The sequence below is a fragment of the Trifolium pratense genome, linkage group LG2 (genome assembly GCF_020283565.1).
Source record: "Trifolium pratense cultivar HEN17-A07 linkage group LG2, ARS_RC_1.1, whole genome shotgun sequence".
NCBI lineage: Eukaryota > Viridiplantae > Streptophyta > Magnoliopsida > Fabales > Fabaceae > Trifolium > Trifolium pratense.
The window spans coordinates 42,514,467-42,539,561 of NC_060060.1; the positions used below are offsets into that span (position 1 = coordinate 42,514,467).

Sequence of the window (25,095 nt, forward strand, 5' to 3'; positions counted from 1 at the left end):
AAGAATGAAATGAATGGAAAAAGGGATTATATGATATAGTGATTATTTTGATGATGGAAGTCATAGAATTCAAGGGATTGGCGGGTGAAGAAAGAAAATTCAAGGGGCGCGCTATACTAAGTACTAATTAATTAAAAAGTGTTAGGTGGGAGTAAATGGTAGTCATTAGTTTCATCATGTGCGTCTAAAACCATGCAAAACTTTGTGATTACATGCAATGCAATCCAGGTCCTTCTTCTTCTTCTTCTTCTTCTAGCCACTCATGCTTAGTCCCCTACCTACCTACCCGCGCTTCTCTGTCTCCTCTCTGCCTGCCCAAATTTTATATTATTAAACTAGTTCCGGCATTATCTAAGTTTAGGGGTGTCTCTGAGTTTTAGAAGGCTCTATGCCAATTAGAAAAGTGATTCTTTAATAAAAATATATAATTTATGAACATTAACAATATGTAACAATTAATCTATTAATATACATATGATATTTTATAGATATAAATAAGGCAAATGCTAAATAGTGCCCCGGGACACTCTTTAAGCCCTTAAATAGTAAGTTTTTTATAGAATTTTTATGGAAATGCGTAAAGTCAACGCATTGGAAATTGAAGTGTGTAATTTTTTGAATAAAAAGTTTCTTTTAATAGAATGCTTAAAGAATGTCCCGGGGGCACTCGTTAGCAAGACCCTATAAATAATATATATAAGTAATATTATATGATCTCAAAATTTTAAGTTGAGACCCTCAAAATTCTGAGGCCGGCCGGATACCGTCGCACATCCGCACATGTCTACAGGCCACCCCTGTCCAAGTTAGACATAAAATAAGATTATGTGCATTAACATATATAAGTATACTAGATTAAAAATGAATAAATTTACGATTACAGTAATATCTTAAAAATTTATATAATAGGTGAAATGAATATTGAATGCAAAAACAAAAAGTGTAACGAAACCAACAATAAATTGGTTCAAGTATTAAGTGTCTTGGGCCCGATAAGCAATTGGTGATGAGTTTGATGTTCAGGATATCATTTTGTTTTTAATAGCAAAAAATTTTATTAACCAACTTTCAGTCACAAGAAGAGCAAGAGAGGGAAGGGAAAATACAAACAGAAAAAGTGGCCTTAAAGCTCTATCAAGAGACAAAGCACCACCCCACCAAAACAGAGAGAAAAAAACGCCAGGCCTAAGAGCAACAGAAACAGCACGAAAAGGCTCCCTAATCCATTCATAAAAGAGGCAAGGTGAAATTTTATATCCTATTTATATCACATCCTATCTCTATCCAACTTTATATCCTATCATGTCTCTATGATATCCTGACCATCAAATGAGCCTTTAGTTCATTTTATTTTGTTTGAACTACATCAAAACTCTTGTAGTTACTGTCACTCTACAATACAAACCCTTGTGTTGATTTTTTATTTGTTATCAGAGAGATGAGATTTCTAAAACTCCATAAAGCAAGCAGCTAACGAATTTGTTGAACAAGTGCATATTTTTTTCGTTACAGGATGATCGGGAAAAAGAATCTCATTAAAGACTGCGGCAATGAGAAGACAAAGACGGAGAAGAAAGTTACATTCTCCATGGATCAACCAATTAATCAAAGCATGGTGAAAGTGAATTGTAATGAATTCCAACAACAAATTTTGAAAGGGATTCTGATCAAAAAGCTCAAATAATGAGAAAGAGAAGGGGAAAGAAGCAATTGACGCTAACCATACAGGTTTGCTGGGTTTTATAGGATTGAGTTATGTCAAACTCTCAATTCTAAGATAGTATCAGAGCCTCCTTCACGATTTGCTAGGCCGTCTGCTATCGGGCCATCCATCATTTATATACGTGCCCCAAGCCCAACAGCGTTGGGCGCAAGGGGTTGTGTGGAGAAATCTCACATCAGTTGCGAGATGGTTTGATTATGTGTTTATAAGTGAGGATATTTCTCGCCTTACAAGCTGATTTTGTAAGGTTGAGTTAGACCCGACTCTCGATTATAAGAAAAATGACAATAAAAATTAAGAGTACCAAGATTTTATTTGATGAAAAAGAACTACAAAGATTGATGGTAACAGTACTGTTTCTCAAATCACATTACAAGCACAAGAAACCACAGAACTGCTTAGGCAATTGGCTTACAAATACAATAGATTATTTGTACATAAAACTACTTATTGGATATATTGACTTTATACCTTGGATTATCAATACATAAATTAAGCATCTCAATGCATTTATGTGGTACTTTGTAACTTTGCTCTGAGGTCTTTCCTCAGTATCTTTCCTGATGGAGACTTGGGAATTGCATGAATGAAATAAACTTTGTGCAGTCTCTTATAAAACACAACCTGTTCACAACAAATGTAACAAATGCCACTTTTAGTCAAAGTATAAGGAAATGAAATATAATTTTAATTCCTTTCTATCAAATCAAACAATTAGTGAATATAGCAATGCATATAGTTACCTGTTTAGCTATAAACTCCTTTACAGCTTCTTCAGTTAGATCAAGTCCATTTGATTTTACAACAAAGGCAACAGGAACTTCACCAGCAGCAACATCCTTTTGCCTATTATTAACATGTTTGGTTATTTTAACGATTAATTAATTATCTTTCATGTATAAATCATCAAGTATCAAATTAATTTAGATGCTTACGGGACGACAGCTGCATCTGCAATACATGGATGGCTTATAAGAAGGCCTTCAAGTTCAGCAGGGGGCACCTAACATAACAAAATAATATAATTAAGCATAATATTAATTTGGTATGATGCCTTTAAATGTATTCATAAATAAATTAATACTGGTAGTACATACTTGGAAGCCTTTGAATTTGATGAGTTCCTTCACCCTATCAACGATGAAAATCTCATCATTGTCATCGATATATCCAATATCACCGGTATGAAGCCAACCCTCTTCATCAATAGTAGCTTTTGTTGCATTCTCATCATTCAAATATCCTAAAACATTGAGATGTACAATTAGAAATTAATTAAAACTATAGTACTCTGACAAGCAAAACGGTGAAACATGAGAAAACGTGTTCTGACAATCGACATATTTTTATACCATTTGCATTTAAGGAAGGTTATAATATGTAGTACCTTTCATGATTTGTTGGCCACGGATGCAAATTTCACCAGGTTGATTATAACCAAGAGAACGACCAGTTTCAGAGTCAAGAACTTTTAGCTCTGCATTTCTTACGACGGTGCCACATGAACCTGAGCCTACCGGCAATGGATGCTTTGCAAATCCCAAAGACATGGACAATACTGGGCCTGCCTCTGTCATACCGTATCCCTAAAGACACATTAGAGGAAAATAAATAACAAGACATTTAGTTTTAGTTCAGAAATCTAACTGAGCATAAAATTACTAAGTTTACCTGTCCCAAAACAGCTTGAGGAATTCAGTTATGAAGCGTTTGCTCAAGCTCCTTCCCTAACGGCGCAGCTCCTGAAATCACCAACCTTATCGAACTAAGATCAAATTCCGCCACCATAGGATTCTTCCCTAACGCTAAAACTAGTGGCGGAACAACCATCGCCACCGTCACCTTATGTTTATTTATAAGACCAAGCAACGTTCCGATCTCAAATTTATGCATTAAAAGAACCGCACTCCCTGCTCTCAGTGCGCACAATAGCACATTGCTGAGCGCATATATATGAAACAATGGAAGAACGCAAAGAAGAACATCTTCTGTTGTTAAATACAGATGTGGATTCTCTCCATCAACTTGTTGAGCAACGCTTGTTATTAAGCTCTTATGCGTTAGAATCACTCCTTTAGGTAATCCTGTTGTTCCAGAAGAAAACGGAAGCAACACCGCATCTTCTGGATCGAATTCCACTTTCGGTAATGCATCTTCATTTGCTTCAGAAATCACTGAGAAATGTAAACAATTCACCGGCGGTTCATCAACAGTGATTATCTTGAAATCAATTAATTCATACTTCTCCTCGGTCTGCTTCAGTTTATCAACGTACATTGCTTGCGTGATAATCAACTTCGTCTTGGAAACAGTTATTTGTCTGAAGATCTCAGCGCTGGTGTAGAAAGGATTAGCAGTGGTGGCAACTGCACCGATCATGGAGGCAGCGAGGAGGGAGAGAATAAATTCAGCTGAATTTTGGAGTAGAATCATGATTACATCGCCTTTTTGGATTCCTAATTTTGATAAACCAGCTGCAATTTTTCGACATGTGAGATAAGTTTCTGCATATGTGTATATTTTTCCGGTGGAAGCGACGATGAGACAAGGACGATCGGAGATTTCGGTGAGTTTTTCGAAGCAGTAGGTGTGAAGTGGGAGGTGGTTAGATATTGGTATATCTGGTAATTTAGATTTAAAAATATGATTAGTAGAATCATAATCATCAGAGTGTTCTTGTTTTTGTTGGTTAATTACTACAGAATCTGCAGAGACCTCTGTAGTAGTAATCTGTTTGACCTCAATAGAAGGAGCTAATGACAACATTATGTTACAACTTAATTATGATGTTAGTTTCAAGGGGCGCGCTATAAGTACTCCCTTCATTCTAAATTATAAGCAAAATTCAACTTTTCAGATTCATTGAATAATTAATATATTTGAACTATATTATAAACCGGATACATCAGTTTTTGAATGAATCTAAAAAGTACATTTTTTATATAATTAAGGATGGAGGAGTACCAATTAAGAGGTGTTAGGTGGAATTAAATGATAGTTATTACTCCCTCCAGTCCAATTAAGAATGTTTATTTTTTAGATTCATTGTAAAGTTGATGTATCTGACAACATTATAATCCAGATACATCAAATCTACAATGAATCTAAAAATTTGGTGACTAGCATTAAAACAAGCCGCCTGAGCTAGGTCATGGGCTACTCGATTAGTTTGTCTCGTCACATAACTGACCTTACAGTTTTCTTTCAACAAAAGTAAGTTACTACAAAGGTTAAGAATACAGCCAAATTCAGTATTATATTGGCTCTTATTGTTAAGGCAGTGTACAACATGCAAGCAATCTGTTTCTATTTGAATAAAGCTTGTCTGCATACTGTTCAACCATGTCAAGCATTCTAATAGACCATTAGCTTCAGCTTTATATATTTCTGTTTTTCCTTCAAAACGTTTGTAGTATCTCATAACATATTCCTTTGAATATTTATTCTCATCTTCATAGGAACTTTGTTACTCACCATTTTTTTCGGGAATTTTATTTTCCAAACAAAATTGAATAAACTTGTTACAAACATAAGGATACATTTCTTTTATCATCATCTAGAATTACAAAGATAACTTGAAACAAACATCTCCTATTTTTAGTTAATTTCTTTAAACTGCACACAATATATAAGGTACCGTACAAAACCCTTGTTTATTTTATTTTGGTTGAACTACATCAAAACTCTTGATTTTTTATTTGTGATCAGAGAGATGAGATTTCTAAACTCCATAATGCAAGCAGCTAACAAATTTGTTGAACCAGTGCAAAATTTGTTTTCGCTACAGGATAATCGGGAAAAAGAATCTTTCATTAAAGACTGCGACGAGGGAAAGAAGAAGACGAAGAAGAAAGTTACATTCGCCATGGATCAACCAATTAATCAAAGCATGGTGAAAGTGAATTGTAATGAATTCCAACAACAAAATTTGAAAGGGATTCTGATCAAAAGCTCAAATAATGAGAAAGAGAAGGGGAAAGAAGCAATTGAGACTAGTTATGAATGTATTTCATGTTGTAATTTTAAATATTTCAAAAATATTTATTCCATAATTTAGTTAATTAATGTATTTGAGAATTAATTTTGTTGACCGTGATATGACAGTACTCAGCATTTTATTCTCGAAAATATCCTTGAATTTAGTTTTTTTTTTAAATTATTTATTTTATAGCTTCATCAATTTAGTTTTGTACTACGTTGTACACTTATTTGAGCAATCAAGTGTCAGAAAACGTTCTGTATAAAAAAAAAGTGTCAAAAAACGTTTTCTCTTTTCTTCTTAGCTTAATCATTAATAGGTATCTCCTCTGTTTCTGTGGTATATATTAATTTAAAGGTTTTCCCCTTTTAATATATTAGTATTACCTCTTTGGTATATATTAAAACATTTTGTAAAAAACTGTGATAATGACATTTCCAAACATTAAAATGACAATGATTAAGACTGCAAAGATTTATTTGATGAAAAAGAACTACAAATATTGATGGTAACAATACTGTTTCTCAAATCACATGACAAGCACAACAAACCACAGAACTGCTTAGGCAGTTGGTTTAAAAATACAATGGACCATTTATACATAAAACTACTTATTGGATATATTGACTTTATACCTTGAATTATCAATACATAAATTAAGCATGAGACCTAGCTAGTAGCTAGGATTAGGATACAAATGAACAAATGAGGAAGATATTGACCAAAAAATGAAGTGGAAAAGCTTCTAGCATCTCAAGACTTTTAAGTGGTACTTTCTAACTTTGCTCTGAGGTCTTTCCTCAGTATCTTCCCAGCTGGAGACTTGGGAATTGCATGAATGAAATAAACTTTGTGCAGTCTTTTATAAAACACAACCTATTCACAACAAATGTACCACATGCCACTTTTAGTCAAATATTGGACTTCAAAGTCTTTTAAAAATGTTCATTTTAGTCAAATTATATGGAAACTAGAATTTTAATTCCTTTCTAACAAATCAAACAATTAGTGAACATAGCAATGCATATAGTTAGTTACCTGTTTAGCTATAAATTCCTTTACAGCTTCTTCAGTTAGATCAAGTCCATTTGATCTTACAACAAAGGCAACAGGAACTTCACCAGCTGCAACATCTTTTTGCCTATTAACATATTTGGTTTAATTAGTGATTAATTAATTATGATTCATGTAGCATAATCATCATCAAGTATCAAAATAATTAAGATGCTTACGGGACGACAGCTGCATCTGCAATAGATGGATGGCTTACAAGAAGGCCTTCAAGTTCAGCAGGGGGCACCTAACATAACAAAATAATAATTAAGCATATGATTGGTATGAAGCCTTTAAATGTATTGATAAATTAATACTAGCAGTACATACTTGGAAGCCTTTGAATTTGATGAGTTCTTTCACCCTGTCAACGATGAAAATCTCATCATTGTCATCTATATATCCAACATCACCAGTATGAAGCCAACCCTCCTCATCAATAGTAGTTTTTGTTGCATTCTCATCATTCAAATATCCTAAAATATTGAGATGCATAATTAGAAAATAATTAACATGAGAAAACTTGCTCTGTCAACATGCTCTTATAATATTTGGATTTAACAATTTTGATTTCCTAGCACCAGAGGTATATATATATATATATATATATATATATATATATATATATATATATATATAATGTAGTACCTTTCATGATTTGTTGGCCACGGATGCAAATTTCACCAGGTTGATTATAACCAAGAGAACGACCAGTTTCAGAGTCAAGAACTTTAAGCTCTGCATTTCTTACAACTGTGCCACATGAACCTGAGCTTACTGGCAATGGATGCTTTGCAAAACCCAAAGACATGGATAGTACTGGGCCTGCCTCTGTCATACCGTAACCCTAAAGACACATTAGAGGAAAACAAATAATTAAGACATTTAATTTTAGTTCACAATTCTAACTGTGCATAAGTTATTTAAATACTCCCTCCGGCCTTAATTATAAACAAATTTCACTTTTTAGATTCATTGGATAACAAATGTATTTGGCCTTAATTAAGGTCGGAGAGATTATACCTTTTGAAATAAAATTACGTGTTTGGTATATACACATTTTGGAGAACAAAAATGTGGCTTATGAATATGAATTTCTTCTCTTAATTTAATTTTTTTGGTAGGTTACTTATGAATTGAAAAAAAAAATTTGTTAATAAAATTAATTCACTATTAGACAGTGAATTTATTTTTATTATTAAAATTATTCTTATAAAAAATTATTTTGTTGGTTGAAGTTGAGCAATTAAGTAAACATATTTTATTATAAAAAAATAAAAAAATAAACATATTTTAAACCCATATTGGTTGTCACTTGTCAAGAAAGAAAAAAAAAACATATATTGCACACGTCTATAACTATAAGTATAGTATAATAACTAGTGTTTATTAAAAAATTGGCAACTAGGAAGCAATTCAATTTCAGACGGTTGAGGCAACAAAACTTTGACCATATTTGTTAGATGGTGTTGAAACTTGACTAGATAAACTAACTCAAGATAGTATATACTCTTAAGTCACATTTGCCAAGTTTGACCTTAAGCAATAAACTATTATAATGTGTTGCAATTCTTAAATATTTGAGTAGTTAATTATTTGATAAATATTTGTACTATTGAGTAGGTTGCGGATCCCACATGTAAATGAATTGTTTTGTACTATACCACATGTACTATTGAATGCTTAGAAAAATACAATTTTTTGCAATTGGTTCATATTTTCTTTATTAATATATAAAATTAAATATATTGTTCAATTTGTTTCGACGAATATTTTCAAAATATAATTTTTTTATAATTTTTTATAATATATAATTAAATACTCCCTCCAGTCTTTTTTATAAGAAATACTTTGGGAAAAAAATTGGTCTTTTTGATAAGAAACTTTGACCAATTTTCAAATGTTTTAAATGTTTAATTTCACTTATGCCCTTATTTATGAGATTAGAATTTAAAAAAAAGTAAGTTAGTTGAATAAAGAGTAATTAAATAAGGATATACATGAAATAAATTTAAATTTATAAGAGTATACATGAAAATAACTATGTTAAATGTGTTTCATTGTTCTGTGTGATTTTTTCAAAATATTCCTTATAAAAAGGACCGAAGGAAGTATATTAGTGATTAAAGTTATGTATTGACGTGTGTGTCGTAATCTAAAACCACAGTTAAAAAAAACCAAGAGAGGAGGGAGTAACATTTTTCTCTATTGATCCCACATGTAAAATGAGCTGTTTCCCACATGTAAAATGAATTGTTTTGTACTAGACCTAGACCACATGCACTATTGTAAAATGAATGAATTGTTTTACCAACAAAAGAAGAAGAATTACTGCAAGCAAGTTATCCTCCAAGTAAGATCGGGTTTAATGTCCTGGATCTTGCAATCTTATTCATCGATGATGCAAATATAGCATTAATTATATGTCGGGTACAGACGAGCTTTTTTTGGACATTGTATAAGAAATTTACGTAAAAATTAGAAAAATAATACACCACATGTTTTGTTTTATTTGGATAAATCATGCAAGTTGTAACTCCCTCGAGTCACATATGTATTTGATATATATTAAAGATTAGATATATTAATTTTTTAATTAATGAGTATAAAAAGTAAATTTTTGTATAGGGACATAGTGTTATAGACGTAGGAGTTGGTGTTCGAATTACGGACATTCCACTTTTCCGCTTTTAAAGTGGAATTTTTAAATATTAAAAAGGTTTTAGCTAGGTTCAAATTTTATGGACTCTAATATAACAAAACAAAAGGTACTACTATGAAAAACTAATCCCTCAAAAAATAATTGAGATTCATTTTCAATGTTAAATATCCCAATTATAAATGTAATATTTTTTATATACTTCAATAAGAGATCGACCAAATTAATAAGAACTAACATATCTCTTTCATTAATGTTATGTTCATAAATCATAAAATAATTTGTTTAATAATAATCAAATGAAACGCTAAACACGAATGTCACTTTTGTAAAATTAAATTAGATGAAGTATTTCATATAAAATAAATTTACGTACTTATTAAAAAATATATAAAATCTATTTTAGCTTCTTCATAAAGAAAAACAAATTAAAATATGTATTGACCTTGATGTGAGACACATAAAGAGTTTCTGATCTCGACGATCAGAGACTGCATGTAGCTGTGTAGTTACAATATTTTTTATTGTCCGATCTCGACGATACAGTCTAAAACTTTTTATTGTCAATAGAGGAAAAAACGGATTTGTCTTATTTTGTACAATCACAAACTACGTGTAGCTATGTAGTTACGATTTTTTGATTGTCCAATCTCGACGATACAATCTAAAATTTGATCATTCATAATAAGATTAGATGGTTAAAAAAATATGTCTGGACAACCACACTCAATTAGTGACCGCCAAATAAAAAAAACAAAAAAAAAAAAACACTTCAAGAGTATGAAGAGAGAAGAAACTAGTTGACCGGTTGATATTTAAAATGACGAGAATACCCTCTTTGAATTAATTTGGCCACACCAGTCCCATTCTGAGTTGCATGAAAAATTAAAGATGATGATGAAAGGTTAAGGGCGTTACACAGTATATAGTTGAAGTTATTAATTAAAAAAAAAAAAAAAAACGTAAAAGAAAATGAAGAAATTAAAGTTTACCTGTCCCAAAACGGCTTGAGGAATTCGGTTATGAAGCGTTTCTTCAAGCTCCTTCCCTAACGGCGCGGCTCCTGAAAGCACCAACCGTATTGAACTAAGATCAAATTCCGCCACCGAAGGATTCTTCGCTAACGCCAAAACTAGCGGCGGAACAACCATCGCCACCGTCACTTTATGTTTCTGTATAAGACCAAGCAACGTTCCGATCTCGAATTTATGCATTATCAGAACAGCACTCCCTGCTCTCAGTGCGCACAATAGCACACTGTTAAGTGAAAATATATGAAACAATGGAAGAACACAAAGAAGAACATCTTCAGTTGTTAAATACAGATTCGGATTCTCTCCATCGACTTGTTGAGCAACGCTTGTTGTTAAGCTCTTATGCGTTAGAATCACTCCTTTAGGTAATCCTGTTGTTCCGGAAGAAAATGGAAGCGCCACCGCGTCTTCTGGATCGAATTCAACTTCCGGTAATTGATCTTCGTTTGCTTCAGAAATCACCGAGAAATGTAAACAATTCACCGGCGGTTCATCAATAGTGATTATCTTGAAATCAATTGATTCATACTTCTCTTCGTTCTGTTTCAGTTTATCAACGTACATTGCTTGTGTGATAATCAGCTTCGTCTTGGAAACAGCTATTTGTTTGAAGATCTCGGCGCTGGTGTAGAAAGGATTAGCAGTGGTGGCAACTGCACCGATCATGGAGGCGGCGAGGAAGGAGAGAACAAATTCAGCTGAATTTTGAAGTAGAATCATGATTACATCTCCTTTTTGGATTCCTAATTTGGATAAACCGGCCGCGATTTTTCGACATTGGAGATAAGTTTCTGCATATGTGTATGTTTTTCCGGTGGAAGCGACGATGAGACAAGGTCGATCGGAGATTTCAGGAAGTTTTTGGAAGCAGTAGGTGTGAAGTGGGAGGTGGTTAGATATTGGTATATCTGGTAATTTAGATTTAAAAATATGATTAGTAGAATCATAATCATCATGAGAGGGTTTTTGTTTTTGTTGGTTAATCACAACAGAATCTGTAGAGACTTCTGTAGTAGTGGTTTGTTTAGCATCAATAGAAGGAGCTAATGACAACATTTTGTTATGAATGAGATATATGATATTGTATTTATTTGGATGAGAAGAAAGTAGGTTGGGAAAATGAAGAGAGGAAAATGAGATATATAATATAAGGGAGAGAAAATTGGAAGTGAGGGGATTGGCGGGTGAAGAAAGAAAAACCAAAGGGCTAACTATATAAAAGGGGTTAGGTGGAAAGTAGTGAATGATAGTTATAAGTTTAAGAAGAAGAGAAGAAGAGGTGAGAGGTACGGCCACGTTTAAAACCATGCGTTCTTCTTCTAGCCACTCTTACTTACCTACCTACCCGCTTATCTGTCTTTTTCCTCTTTGCCTGCCTGCCAAATTTTATAATAAAGAGAAATATAAAGAGCTTGTTTGGAACATTTCTTTTTTCCTTGATAGAATATTTTTGGAATATTTGGACCTAACTCTTATTCATCTACCTCTTTTTTCTTAAAAAATAAAAATTGATATATACTGTATCCAAAACTAGTAATATGTAACAAAAAAAAATACCAGTAATATATCAATTTTTATTTATCTAACTGCCTCTTATATTTAGGATATGTTAAGAAACATGACATCTATGAAAGAAGAAGAGCAAATTACTCAAAAGTGTATAATATTAATGAAGGAATAATATTATTAATGAAAAAAGTAAGTGTAAAAGATTACATCAAAGCCTATATATAGACATCAACTAACAGGATCGGAGAAAGAATGAAATTGGATTATCTAAAGTCATACATTAGCTCATTTGAAATATTAGTGATTGTTCGATCAATATTAAATAATTTATTTAAAATATATAGCTTAAATTTGAATTGTTCGGTTTTGATCATACATCCATATGTCAAATGTGTAAAATATATTATTTAATGACACTTGTTTTTATAAAAATAAAATATATATTTGCTAATGGTCCACGAGGGCGGATTATATGGTCATCAGCTCACTCGAACTCGAACCCTCCTGGCATGTTGTTTGTTTTTGAACAAGTAGTCATAACTCTTTCAAAATCTATGGGAAGAAAAGTAATAGCTGAGTCTTGTTCTTTTTTTTCTTTTTAGGTAAGAAATATTCTCGTTGTCCTCTCCCTCTCTACACTCTCTCCCATCTCCATCTTTTTGTTTGACGAAATAGTCCTTTTTATTAGCGAAATGAGAAAATTGTCCCTATGTCAAGTATATATGTGTCAAAATAATATTTTTGTTTTAACTGTCGACTTTAAATCACGTTAAAAAAAAAACTTGTGAACTTTAAATGAATAGTTGAATACACTTTTGTTTTCAAAAAATAAAAGAATTTTTTTCGTCAAATAGACTTAGACTGGAAATTCGAAGTTTAAACTTTAACCTCTTTAAATAATATCCTTAATAGCAATTAACTAAATTATCTCATAATATAAAATGTTGTTATTAAAAAAATATTTAAAATTTGAGGCATTAAGGTTAGGCTTAAGTTTTGGTCTAATTGAAACTTAAGACTCAAGCTTATATTGTTATCTGTCATAGGCTTTTTGTTCTTGTGTCACTTACAAGGTGCATCTGCTGAGTAGGAGGTGTATTTCCCACTTTTGATGTTGTATCATTCACAAGTGGTCATACCTGCAAAACACACCGTAATGTCAAAGTTAAACAGTAGGTAGCAAGTGAAAGCAACCATAATCAGATTGTTCCATCGCTTATTCCACAAATTAATTAGTTAACAATAGTATTCAATTATTTCAAATTAAAATTAGCATAATAAGGTTGTTACATAACTATTATATCAAATTAAAATAAATTGATTAACTACATTTTTAACGGCATAAGTCTTGCTTATGCACACCATGCATAAATACCCCAAATTGCTTAATGCGCCCCTTGTATTGCTTAGCGCACCCCCCAGATTGCTTATCGCCCCCCCCCTAATTTACTTAGTGCGCCCACCAAATTAATTTGCGCGCCCCCCACCCCCAACATAAATAATACACAAAATCATTCCACAAGCAGAATGGTTTTGGATTACAACCCTCTAAAATCATTCGACAGTAAAAATGGTTTTGGCATTATAAGTACATCTAATGTGAAACCATTCCACAAAAAAAATGGTTTTGGGGGGCGCGCCAGAAAATTTGGAGGGTGCGTGAGAAAAAATTGGGGGCACGCGAGAAAATCTGGGGGTGCGCTAAGTATATGGGGGGCGCTAAGCAATTTGGGGGATGCGTTAAGCAATTTTCATTATTTATGCATGGTGCATAAGGAAAAAGCTTATGCACCATAACCACTCTCATATTTAACTAATTACCTCTCCAATTATTTTTTTAAGGTGTGTTTGATTTAGAAAATAGTAAATACCGGACAAAACAGTACAAGACATAATAATAATAATAATATAGTACATGACATAAAAAATAGAGATCCGTGTGAGATGAAAATATCACATTTTATATGCATGGGCCAAAATTCGAACCTAAAACACTCCACTTATTCACCTTAAAAGGTGAAATTACAACCACGAAGACTACCTAACCAAAAAATAATTAATTAAAATGAGGTCTTCTGAAGTTAATATTTTTGTAAAAACACTGGTTATTTAGGATTCAAAATCATCTGTTAAATTATTGTAAATCAATTTTGTTCCATTTTTTAAATTATTTTTTAATAAGTTTACACATTTTCTTTGGATCAGTTTAGTTTAAACACCCATAACAAAGGTGGAGGAGGGTGTGTTGTTGAAAAGGAAGGTCTCAATATAAGCTTACAAAACACTTTCACAGCAGTATCCAAAAAAAAAAACACTTTCACAGCAGACAAAGAATATGAACGAAACCCAATGTTATTTGTTTCTCAGTGTTTCCCATCTATACCTTGTCAAGAACTTATATACCATATTTCAAACATAAATTGCACAAAAAAATGCAATAACAATCATAACAACAGCAACGATGGAACGTGCAATCTGAAATTCTGAAGGAGGTTCACAATCAACAACTACGTATAAAGGTAGCAGGATGTTAAAGACAGTTCAAAGTAGATCAGTAGTGCAGCTTAGAAGGAGATTAGATCATCTTTAGAAGATTGCTGCTTCTTTGTATCATGTCCTCCATCCGATGCACCCCCAACTTTACTCCCGAAAATCATCTCATCAAGATCATCCATCATGTCATCATTGTTCCCTCCTTGGACACCAGGTCTTGATCCAGCAGGCTTTCTAATCAAGGAGTCCTCTTTAGTATCAAGATGACGAGGTGACTCATCTGGCTCGACAGCAACAGGTATCATAGCTGGTTCAGGTTGAAGGGGAGCAACTGGATGTGGTTTTAACTCTTCATACTTGGTGAGTACCTTCTGAATCTCATCATTAACATTCAAGGCCTCAAAAAGAAGTGCTTCATTGTCCTCAGCAGTTTCAACAATTCGCTGGATAGTAGTTTGGGAGCGACGGCACTGATGTACAAGTGTGGTGGTCAAATCATCCTGGAGACGGAAGAAAAGATCACATTTATATTTTAGTATCTCAGATGCATGATATAATGTGCTTCTTCCCTAACATGGAACAATGCCTAGCTAAGATTGATGTATTCCTAATTTGGGGAGCTAACAAGGGATTAAAGTTTTTGCCTAAAAAAGAGATTAAAGTGATACAAAACAACTTTCCATTCTGGGAGGGGATGTGGGGTATCAATGTAGAGAAATCATGTAGGGCCATGATCATGTTAGCATCTAGAAATGCACCACACACCAAATTGAAATTGATTGCCCATAACTCTGTTCACCATTAAACATAATAGGACAAGTTCTTTTGTGGGTGTTGTCCAATTAAGTAAATGAAATATAAATAGCACGTTTAAATATTTCATTCCAAAACCCATCATTTTATATCTTAATAAGCCCATATAATCAATGCATATAAACAATAGTCATCAGTGTATTCTCATGGCCGGGGGGAAATCTCACCCAGAAACTAAAGAAAGTCAGATTTTTAATTGTTATAAATAAAAACTCCAAAAGCTATAGCAAACATCAGTGGACATTTTCTTAAAAGAGAATATATATATATATATATATATATATATATATATATATATATATATATATATATATATATATATATATATATATATATATATATATATATATATATATATACACACCCGTAACAGAAAACATCAATAATTTTATTCTCTCAACTATCTCAAAAGAACAACAATTTGCAAAACTATATTTTTTTGTTTCACGGCATAGGTATAAGATCATCTAAACACTATAAATAAACGGTTCTTAATTTTCAGTGCAGGCAACACTCAGAATATTTTTATCACCGTATTCATTTCATTTATCGTAACAACATACACTATAATACTTCTAACGTCTGTAAACTATTTCAAACAAGTATATATAGTGAAATTCAACATAAGCATAGCAGGGTCAGAAGAAAATAACATAACTCGCCTAATAAAAATACCCAGGGGAGAAGTTCAGAAGGTAAACTATCATATGATTAACGCATCAATAAAAAATCTTCAGCATGTTTTAACAGACCATGAAAGGAGTCAGTCATTCAGGGTAAAGCCGACAAGTTGTTTAGCTTTAAAAATATTCCAATGCCATGTAACTAGTGCATCTTGGGACACATTATGTAGGAGTAATTAATTGTCACTAACAGAGAATTTGTAACAAACAGATCATCAAGTTAGGAAAATAAATTATTTTCTCTTCCCTATAGATACTTCACAAAGCCTAAAGTGAAAATGTGAAATGTCGAACATTCTCATTGAACTCCTAAATGATGTTGTTAGCCTGTAAATAGTCCAATGACCCGACCATTATAATAGGTGTAACATCACAAAACTCGAGCGGAGACATCTATATACTTTATAACCTCTGCCAAAGGCATATACCAAGGCTATGTTGGGGTAGGGGGGATTACAAGAGGCTTATAGTTATGATCAGTCTTTCCCTTGCTTGAGAGATTCATCAAGTAAGGAGTAGTGTTTGGGAAAATTTTATAAACCTACTATTTACTTGTTTTTTGGAGTTCCCCATAATCAGACGGGTTTTGGCTTGCATACAAGTCAGTCTATTCTTCCTTGCCCCTTCTTTCCTTCCCTTCCTCCCAAGTCCTAAACCCTTTAATTCTCTCTTCCTCCCAACTCCCAAACAATCCCTAAAAACACAAACAAAACCACAGGCCAAATGCAACACACAGGCTAAACCTATATGAGTTTCAAAAGCAAACCATGATCTATCCACACCCAAACATTCTAGTTCAACAAAGCACACAAAATCAAACTAGCAGTTTAGCACAAAAAACATGACACATTGAAAAAAACATAGCAACTAATAATACAACACAAAACAAAAGAAAACCTGCAAAACATCTTGTTCTGGCGAAGACGACAACACAGTCGAAAGAAGCTCGATACTATTTCTCGCAACATCAAATGCTTCCTTCGTCTGTTCAGGCGTAAAAACTTGCACAGGAACATCATGCTGAAACTGGTGCGGAACATCATCAACATAAGGTGGTGGCTCCGGCACAGAAACCGATCGAGCAGGAGTGAAAATCGGAGCCAAGCTTTCATTATCCCTTCCAGGAAACCTAATACCCCTTGATCTCAAACTCTGCAAACAACAAAAATCATTCTCATAAACAATTGCTAACAAAAATAAACATTAAATTAGACACAATCATCATCATTAACAAATCATCATGAAAATCAAAATCAAATTCATGATAATTACTATTAAATTATTAACAAACAACCTTATAGGTTTCTTCAAAAACAGGAAGATATCTAAGTTCACCAGTGGATTCACCCCAAGCTTCAATCATAACCAAAGCTTTATTCCGATTATTAACAACAGTTTGAGGATCATCAATAAGCCTAACCATCTCATCAAGAACTCTTTCAGCAGCAACTTCAGAAAAAGCCTTTTCACAATTCTTAACAATAGTTTCAAGTAAAACCAAAGCCAAATACTGAACCCTAGGGTTTTTAATCATAATCCTTTTCTTAATTCCACGAATCAATTCAACACTATTAACTTTCTCAGTATTAATTAAATCACATAGATCTAGATTCATAGCCCAATCAGGTTCTTCATGTGCTTCAGATGTTGCATCTTCAACAAGCTTATCGACTTGGTTAGGACCTTGAAAGAATTCCTTAACCTTGAAACTCATTGAACTCATTCCTTCTGTTACTTTTCGACCTACTTCTACACCACCGATTTTCAGCTTTTCGCTGAACGCGTTCACTTTTTCCATCAAATTGTCACTCATTTTTTCAAGATTTTTTGAGTTTGTGAGTTTGTTATGGAGAGGAATGAAGGAGGAAGTGGAAATTGAAGAAGAATCGGAGAATCGAAAGCGGTTGAAGGAATGATCGGTGAAGAAGAAGAGGTTGAAGTTTGAAGGTTGGAGAAGAAAGGGTTTGGTGGAAAAGAAAAGTAGAGAAAACGCGTAACGGCGTAAGAACTCGGTTAAGTCTTTAAGAAGAGTCTTTGTTTTCTTTACTTAACGATGCTTTCTCTTTCTCTTTCTTTTTATTTCCTAAATTTCCTAAATAAACATGCGTAGTACTTTTTTTAATTTTTAATATTTTATAGTACTAATAACATGTGTACTTTTTCTAAAGTTAGTTTAATATTAATATTTATTTATTTTTTATTTGACAATAAAGTTTTTTTTTTGTGTGCATATTTGAGTATTTGACAATAAAGTTAGTTGAATATTTGAAAATAATTTTTATTTAAAATGGAGAAATTATCGTGACACAAATGATATATGCTTGAATTTTGAATTGTTTGTTTTAGAGTTTGACTTTGACTCATGGTTTATACATATGTCGAGAGATTTCTACTTATTATTATATAGATCTCAATTATCTCAAAAGGTTAGCCTTTATAGTTGGTGTAGAGATAAGTTTGTAAAAAAAGTGATATTATTGTTCATAAATTCTAGTTCAATTGATAAAAATGACGGAATTATTAGGTCGGACGCCATAATCGGGGTTTGAACTTCGATTCTTTTACTTTATGTGAATTTTTAATCACTTATCATTTTGTCTAACTATAAAAACAAAAATGAATATTAACAAGGTTGGGTTTAAGCGGAAGGGTTAGTTTCTCGAACTTTGACAAATCAATATTCAAATATCATTTAGAAAATGTATCTATATTAACATTAAGGCTATGTTTGGATTGGTGGTACAAAATGGAATGGAGCGGAATGGAACATAATGGAATGAAGTGGAACGGAGCGGAATGGAGTAAAGATACAATTCCATTGTTTGGATATATTTTATAAATATTCATTCCATTGCATACACCCCAATTTGGAGGGGAAAGAAAATTAGAAGATTGGATGGTATGGGATGGAATGAGTTCCATTGTGTTCCATTCCACTCCATTCATTTTTTGCAAATCCAAACAATGGAACTTAGTTAGTTACCACTCCACTCTATTCCATTTCATCCTTTATCACCAATCCAAACATAGCCTAAGTATTGACTTGTGTTCAAATATGATTACTTCAATTAACAAGGAATTGATTCAAGTGGGTCCCTTAATCAATTCCTAATAAGTTCAATATTTGGCTCTTGTGTATAAAAAAAATTCAGTTGGAAGGAAAATATTTACTCTGTGTCCCACAAATTTTTTCACAAAAATTAATCACTACTAAACAATAGTGAAAAGTTTGTACCTATAATAATGTAAAAAAAGAAAAAGACTTATTATAATATATATTTTTTCTTAAAAATTAAATTTAAATATTCATGAAATACTGTAATTTAAATTTAAATTTTTTTGAATTATGAATGCCTTCTTATTATCTTATTTGACTTATATAGTTGATTGAGTAAATTTGTGTACCGTGTAGCTCAAGTAAGGATGTCAGGCCACTTTATGAATTTTCCAGGGAACTTCAAACTTCGTTTTCATATGTTAAAATGTCGTCCAATCCAAAAAATTTATTTCGCATTTGGAAAGTTATTATTTGTAGGGAATTTATATTTTAATATACTAAAAAATTGACGTTGAGCTTAGGGGTATTGTATTGGATTTGGTAAACAAAGACGTGTGCAGGCCAGCCCTAAAAGACAAGGAATGAATACCAACACCTGCTCCATTTTCATTTTTGTCTTCGATGTTTTGTTTATTATAGAATGAATCATAATTGAAGGAATTAAGCATTATTATGTCGTATATATATCAACTTCACTTGTGCATGTTATGTTAGAAGAAGTCACATTATAGCAAACAAATATGTGCTAAGTTGATTATTCAAGAAATAATTATCCAGTAGATAAGAAATTTACTTTATTATCCGGTATATAACAAATATGTTTTGAAAAATTTAGATCTAGTAATTAAACAATAATCTCAAACTTTAGATACAATCACTCAATATTATCCGGATGATGTGACACAAGTCTCTTAAAATTTAATCAGAGGCCTTAAAATTTTCAAATCTAAAAATGCAGTATCGTTAAAGCTATTAAAAGAGTACTTTCAATCTATGTACTTCTGATCTATGTGATCCTATCTGACTCGAGAGTCATCACACTCATTTCAAAAACGGGTAAGATACTTTCACAACTCATATATAAATATCTTATGTGATCAACTGGTCAATATACTAGTTACGTACAATGAAAGAATGATGGTTTTGAATTTTTAAATTTAACTGAATAGCCTAGTATTTTATTTCTATTTTGAATTTTAACTTCAAAAAGTACACTAAATATTGAATAAATTCAAAAATATATAATTCATGAAAATGTTAATATGTAGGTGCTAATAATTAATTAAATGTAGTAAAAAAAAAAGAATCATGGATGAAATTAAAGCATATACCACAAGAAGATTTTAGAGGTGAAGTAAATTCATAACTAGTCTCAATTGCTTCCTTCCCATTCTCTTTCTCATTATTTGAGCTTTTTAATTAGAATCCCTTTTAAATTTTGTTGTTGGAATTCATTACAATTCACTTTTACCATGTTTTGATTTGGTTGATAAAAAAAACATGATGTTGATCAACAAAACATGGTGAAAGTGAATCTTGAAAGAGAATAAGAGAAGGGTGTGAATTAGGTTTAAAGGGTATGAATTAGGAGTTAAAGATGTAATGAGATCTATACTCTGTATGAGTGAAGTACCGAGCTTCAGGAGTACTCTTGATAGACTCACTTATATGAATGTGAAATTTAGGTTGGTTCCTATGGAATCTTTGAGGCAGAATTCCTAGAGCGTTAATGAAATTGGGATACACGTGCAGTGCCATTAAATCACAGGCTTTTAAGATACACCTTAAGAAAAAGTTTTGTGTGGTTTGAAAAAAAATCGAGATAGAGTTCAAGACAAGTGTCACTCTTGCTAAATCGGACTCTTACTTGCTATGTAAAGGTAAAACCATAGACACATTTTCTTATGCACAATCTTATGGAAGCGTCCCACGCTACGCTTGAATTTAAAAGAAAATTCAAACATGGGGATTGTTGATAAAAAAAGACCAAAATCAAAAGATTGTCTTTAGTTATGATGAGACTATTCATTTATAAAAAAAAAAAAAAAGTGACGCATACTCTAAATGTGATCTAACACCATCTAAATTCATTATCTCTAAATTTTTATATGTTTCTCTCTCTTAATCAATGGTAACAAACCACACTTTATTCTCTCAAGTGTAAATTACACTTGAGAGAATCCATTCCCATTATTTGAGGGTATTTGCTCAACAATCATTGAGAAAAAACATTCTACCAAAACAAAAATAGAATAAGTCTAAGTAAATTTGTATGTGATACCCCAACAATTAACTTTGTCTTTGTTATTTTTTGGTGAAAGTTTATGAAAATGGAAAGTAAATGAAAATAAGAACTAAGTTTTTCTTTTTTTCCCTTCGTAAATCAACAATCAGTCCTGTCTGAAGAAGTTTACTTGTCTTATAGTTTAGCCGCTTTATCCGTTTTTGGTTTTATAGTTTGTTGCTTTGTATGACCGATCGATATAGCACATCATCATTTAGCTATTGCAATTCTTTTTCTCATTGTCGGTCATATGTATAGAAGAAGACTAGACACTTATAGAGTATCCAAATCCTTTCATACCGTAGTACAGTACAATGTTGCAAAGGAATTCAATTACGTGAGGCAGTTCTTCTCGTAAGTGCAACCATTGACTCATGGGACAATTAATGTGCATAACAAATGCTTCAAACTGGGCTGAATTTGTACGTAATTCTTGAAAGTGATATTGCTATAATTATATTTTTAATGACATACCTTTAAACCACTATATTTATGACAACTAAGATGGGTAGTGAAGTTGTCACTATATTACCTCATTTCCTCTCTTCATTTACCCAACCTACTTTCTTTCCATCATCATTTCTCTCATAAAAATAAACACTATATCATATCATCCCTTTTTCCATTCATTTGATTCCTAAAAATAACATTATAAGTTGTAACATAATGTTGTCATTAGCTCCTTCCATTGATTCCAAACAAACTACTACCGCAGAAGTCTCTGCAGATTCTGTAGTAACTAACCAACAAAAACAAAAACCCTCTGATGATTATTATGATTCTACTAATCATACATTTAAATCTAAATTACCAGATATACCAATATCTAACCACCTCCCACTTCACACCTACTGCTTCGAAAAACTTCCCGAAATCTCCGATCGTCCTTGTCTCATCGTCGCCTCCACCGGAAAAACATACACATATGCAGAAACTTATCTCCAATGTCGAAAAATCGCAGCCGGCTTATCCAAATTAGGAATCCAAAAAGGCGATGTAATCATGATTCTCCTCCAAAATTCAGCTGAATTTGTTCTCTCCTTCCTCGCCGCCTCCATGATCGGTGCAGTCACCACCACCGCTAATCCTTTCTACACCAGCGCCGAGATCTTCAGACAAATAACTGCTTCCAAAACAAAGCTGATTATCACACAAGCAATGTACGTTGGTAAATTGAAGCAGAACGAGGAGAAAGATGACTTAATTGATTTCAAGATAATCACAGTCGATGAACCACCGGTGAATTGTTTACATTTCTCGGTGATTTCTGAAGTAAATGAAGATCAATTGCCGGAAGTTGAATTTGATCCGGAAGACGCGGTGGCGCTTCCGTTTTCTTCCGGCACCACCGGAGTACCTAAAGGAGTAATTCTAACACACAAAAGCTTAACAACAAGCGTTGCTCAACAAGTTGATGGAGAGAATCCAAATATATATTTAACAACTGAAGATGTTCTTCTTTGCGTTCTTCCATTGTTTCATATATATGCGCTCAGCACTGTGCTATTGTGCGCACTGAGAGCAGGGAGTGCTGTTCTGTTAATTCATAAATTTGAGATCAGAACGTTGCTCGGTCTTATACAGAAACATAAAGTGACGGTGGCGATGGTTGTTCCGCCGTTAGTTTTGGCGTTAGTGAAGAATCCTATGGTGGCGGAGTTTGATCTTAGTTCGATACGGTTGGTGCGTTCAGGAGCTGCACCATTAGGGAAGGAGCTTGAAGAAATGCTTCATAACCGAATTCCTCAAGCCGTTTTTGGACAGGTAAACTTTTTAATTGACCTTTATCATCGTCTTTAATTTTTCATGCAATTGAGAATGGGACTGGTATGGCCAAGTTATAATTCAAAGAGGATTGTTAGGTCTTTTGTTGTGGACTTGTGGTGGTGGTGGTAGTGGTTACGGTGTGTGGTTGGGTTGCAGTTTACAACAGCAAATCCTACGCAGTTTACAGCAGCAACTTTATAAACATATTTTTTTTCCCTTGACAAACAATATGGGTTTAAGATATATTTATTTAATTGCTCTAATTCTCAACCAACAAAATCATTTTTTATAAATTCACTGTTTAATAGTGAGTTAATTTTATTATAAAAAAAAAATCAGATAGTTTTTTCATTTCATAAATAACCTAACAAAAAAATTTAAATTTTACCAAAAATTAAATTCGGAGAATAGATTCATAAGGCACATTTTTGTTCTCCGAATGTGTATATACGATAGTAATTTTATTTCAAAATGTATATTTAATTCATAAGGCACATTTTAGGGATACGGTATGACAGAGGCAGGCTCAGTACTGTCCATGTCTTTGGGTTTTGCAAAGCATCCATTGCCAGTAAGCTCAGGTTCGTGTGGAACTGTTGTAAGAAATGCAGAGCTCAAAGTTATTAACCCTGAAAATGGTCGTTCTCTTGGTTATAATCAACCTGGTGAAATTTGTATCAGAGGCCAACAAATTATGAAAGGTACTACATATTATAAATATGCAATATAACCTTCTTTCATAGTATTTTTCTTTCTTTCATGATAAAAATATTATGCACATTTTGTTGCATCCTTCAGTAGATCAAATATCTCTAGGAACAAAACAAGACAACAAATTCGTAAAATAATATCTTTTTAATTATACATCTCAATATTTTAGGATATTTGAATGATGAGAATGCAACAAAAACTACTATTGATGAGGAGGGTTGGCTTCATACTGGTGATGTTGGCTATATAGATGACAATGATGAGATTTTCATTGTTGACAGGGTGAAGGAACTCATCAAATTCAAAGGCTTCCAAGTATGTACTTTATCAATACATTTAAAGGCATCATACCAATCATATGCTTAATTATATTATTATTTTGTTCTGTTAGGTGCCCCCTGCTGAACTTGAAGGCCTTCTTGTAAGCCATCCATCTATTGCAGATGCAGCTGTCGTCCCGTAAGCAACTTATACTTGATGATTTATACATGAAACATAACTAATTAATCACTAATTAAACCAAATATGTTAATAGGCAAAAAGATGTTGTTGCTGGTGAAGTTCCTGTTGCCTTTGTGGTAAGATCAAATGGACTTGATCTAACTGAAGAAGCTGTAAAGGAGTTCATAGCGAAACAGGTAACTTTTATACCTTGCTACATTCACTACTTATTCCAATATTTGACTAAAAGTGGCATTTGGTACATTTGTTGTGAACAGGTTGTGTTTTATAAGAGACTGCACAAAGTTTATTTCATTCATGCAATTCCCAAGTCTCCATCAGCAAAGATACTGAGGAAAGACCTCAGAGCAAAGTTATAAAGTACCACCTAAATGCCTTGAGATGCTAGAAGCTTTTTCACTTCTGTTTTTTTGGTCAAAATCTTCCTCATTTGTATCCTAATCTTAGCTATTAGGTCTCATGCTTAATTTATGTATCGATAATCCAAGAACATGTTAAAGTTGGATTTAACATGTCTCTTACCATCCCCCCTTAGCCCTAATTGTTAGTTCTATTAAGTTCTGTTCTTGTTATTGCATCTTGAACATTTTCTGATATGCTTCTAAAGTGAGGTAGATTTTTGTGTACAAAAGCTCATCTAGAGCAAGCTTCTCTAACACTAGCATTGCAAATATGTCCTTCCACAAGCAAATATTTTTCAATAATCGAACAGACACACCAAATCGATATGCTGCAACTTGTACAGCATCTGGAACAGCAGCTAGTACTAGCGGACTTCATGTAGGAAAGTAGGCCTTTCTAACCCTGCCTACAAGCTTAAGGCTTGGAAAAGGTCTGCCTGCAGGACGCAAATTGAATTTCAACATA

At 32.8% G+C, this 25,095-nt stretch overlaps 3 protein-coding genes and 1 pseudogene across 4 annotated transcripts; 1 reads left to right on the forward strand and 3 right to left on the reverse strand.

The window, feature by feature from the left end:
• Positions 1-2,061: 2,061 nt before the first annotated feature.
• LOC123906018 lies at positions 2,062-4,516 on the reverse strand (annotated as a pseudogene).
• LOC123906016 (4-coumarate--CoA ligase 2-like) lies at positions 2,062-11,821 on the reverse strand. 2 transcript variants are annotated; one of them, XM_045955841.1, is made up of 7 exons: positions 10,407-11,674; positions 7,404-7,602; positions 7,086-7,231; positions 6,935-7,002; positions 6,741-6,843; positions 6,338-6,578; positions 2,062-2,194 (listed from the first exon to the last, which is right to left on the reverse strand). In XM_045955841.1, exons 1-6 carry the CDS (start codon positions 11,502-11,504, stop codon positions 6,465-6,467), a joined length of 1,728 nt encoding a protein of 575 aa, XP_045811797.1. In that variant the 5' UTR covers positions 11,505-11,674; the 3' UTR covers positions 2,062-2,194; positions 6,338-6,464. The 2 variants fall into 2 exon arrangements, with proteins under 2 accessions (XP_045811797.1, XP_045811800.1); XM_045955844.1 differs by lacking the exon at positions 2,062-2,194 and having other exon boundaries at positions 6,162-6,578; positions 10,407-11,821.
• A 2,472-nt stretch (positions 11,822-14,293) lies between these two features.
• LOC123907018 (TOM1-like protein 1) lies at positions 14,294-18,110 on the reverse strand. Its single transcript, XM_045957082.1, has 3 exons — positions 17,241-18,110; positions 16,844-17,098; positions 14,294-14,950 (listed from the first exon to the last, which is right to left on the reverse strand). The coding sequence occupies exons 1-3, from the start codon at positions 17,757-17,759 to the stop codon at positions 14,522-14,524; spliced, it is 1,203 nt and encodes a 400-aa protein (XP_045813038.1). The 5' UTR covers positions 17,760-18,110; the 3' UTR covers positions 14,294-14,521.
• A 3,679-nt stretch (positions 18,111-21,789) lies between these two features.
• On the forward strand, positions 21,790-24,854 carry LOC123907671 (4-coumarate--CoA ligase 2-like). Its single transcript, XM_045958029.1, has 6 exons — positions 21,790-23,052; positions 23,558-23,756; positions 23,936-24,081; positions 24,158-24,225; positions 24,302-24,404; positions 24,486-24,854. Exons 1-6 carry the CDS (start codon positions 21,955-21,957, stop codon positions 24,585-24,587), a joined length of 1,716 nt encoding a protein of 571 aa, XP_045813985.1. The 5' UTR covers positions 21,790-21,954; the 3' UTR covers positions 24,588-24,854.
• Positions 24,855-25,095: the final 241 nt, after the last annotated feature.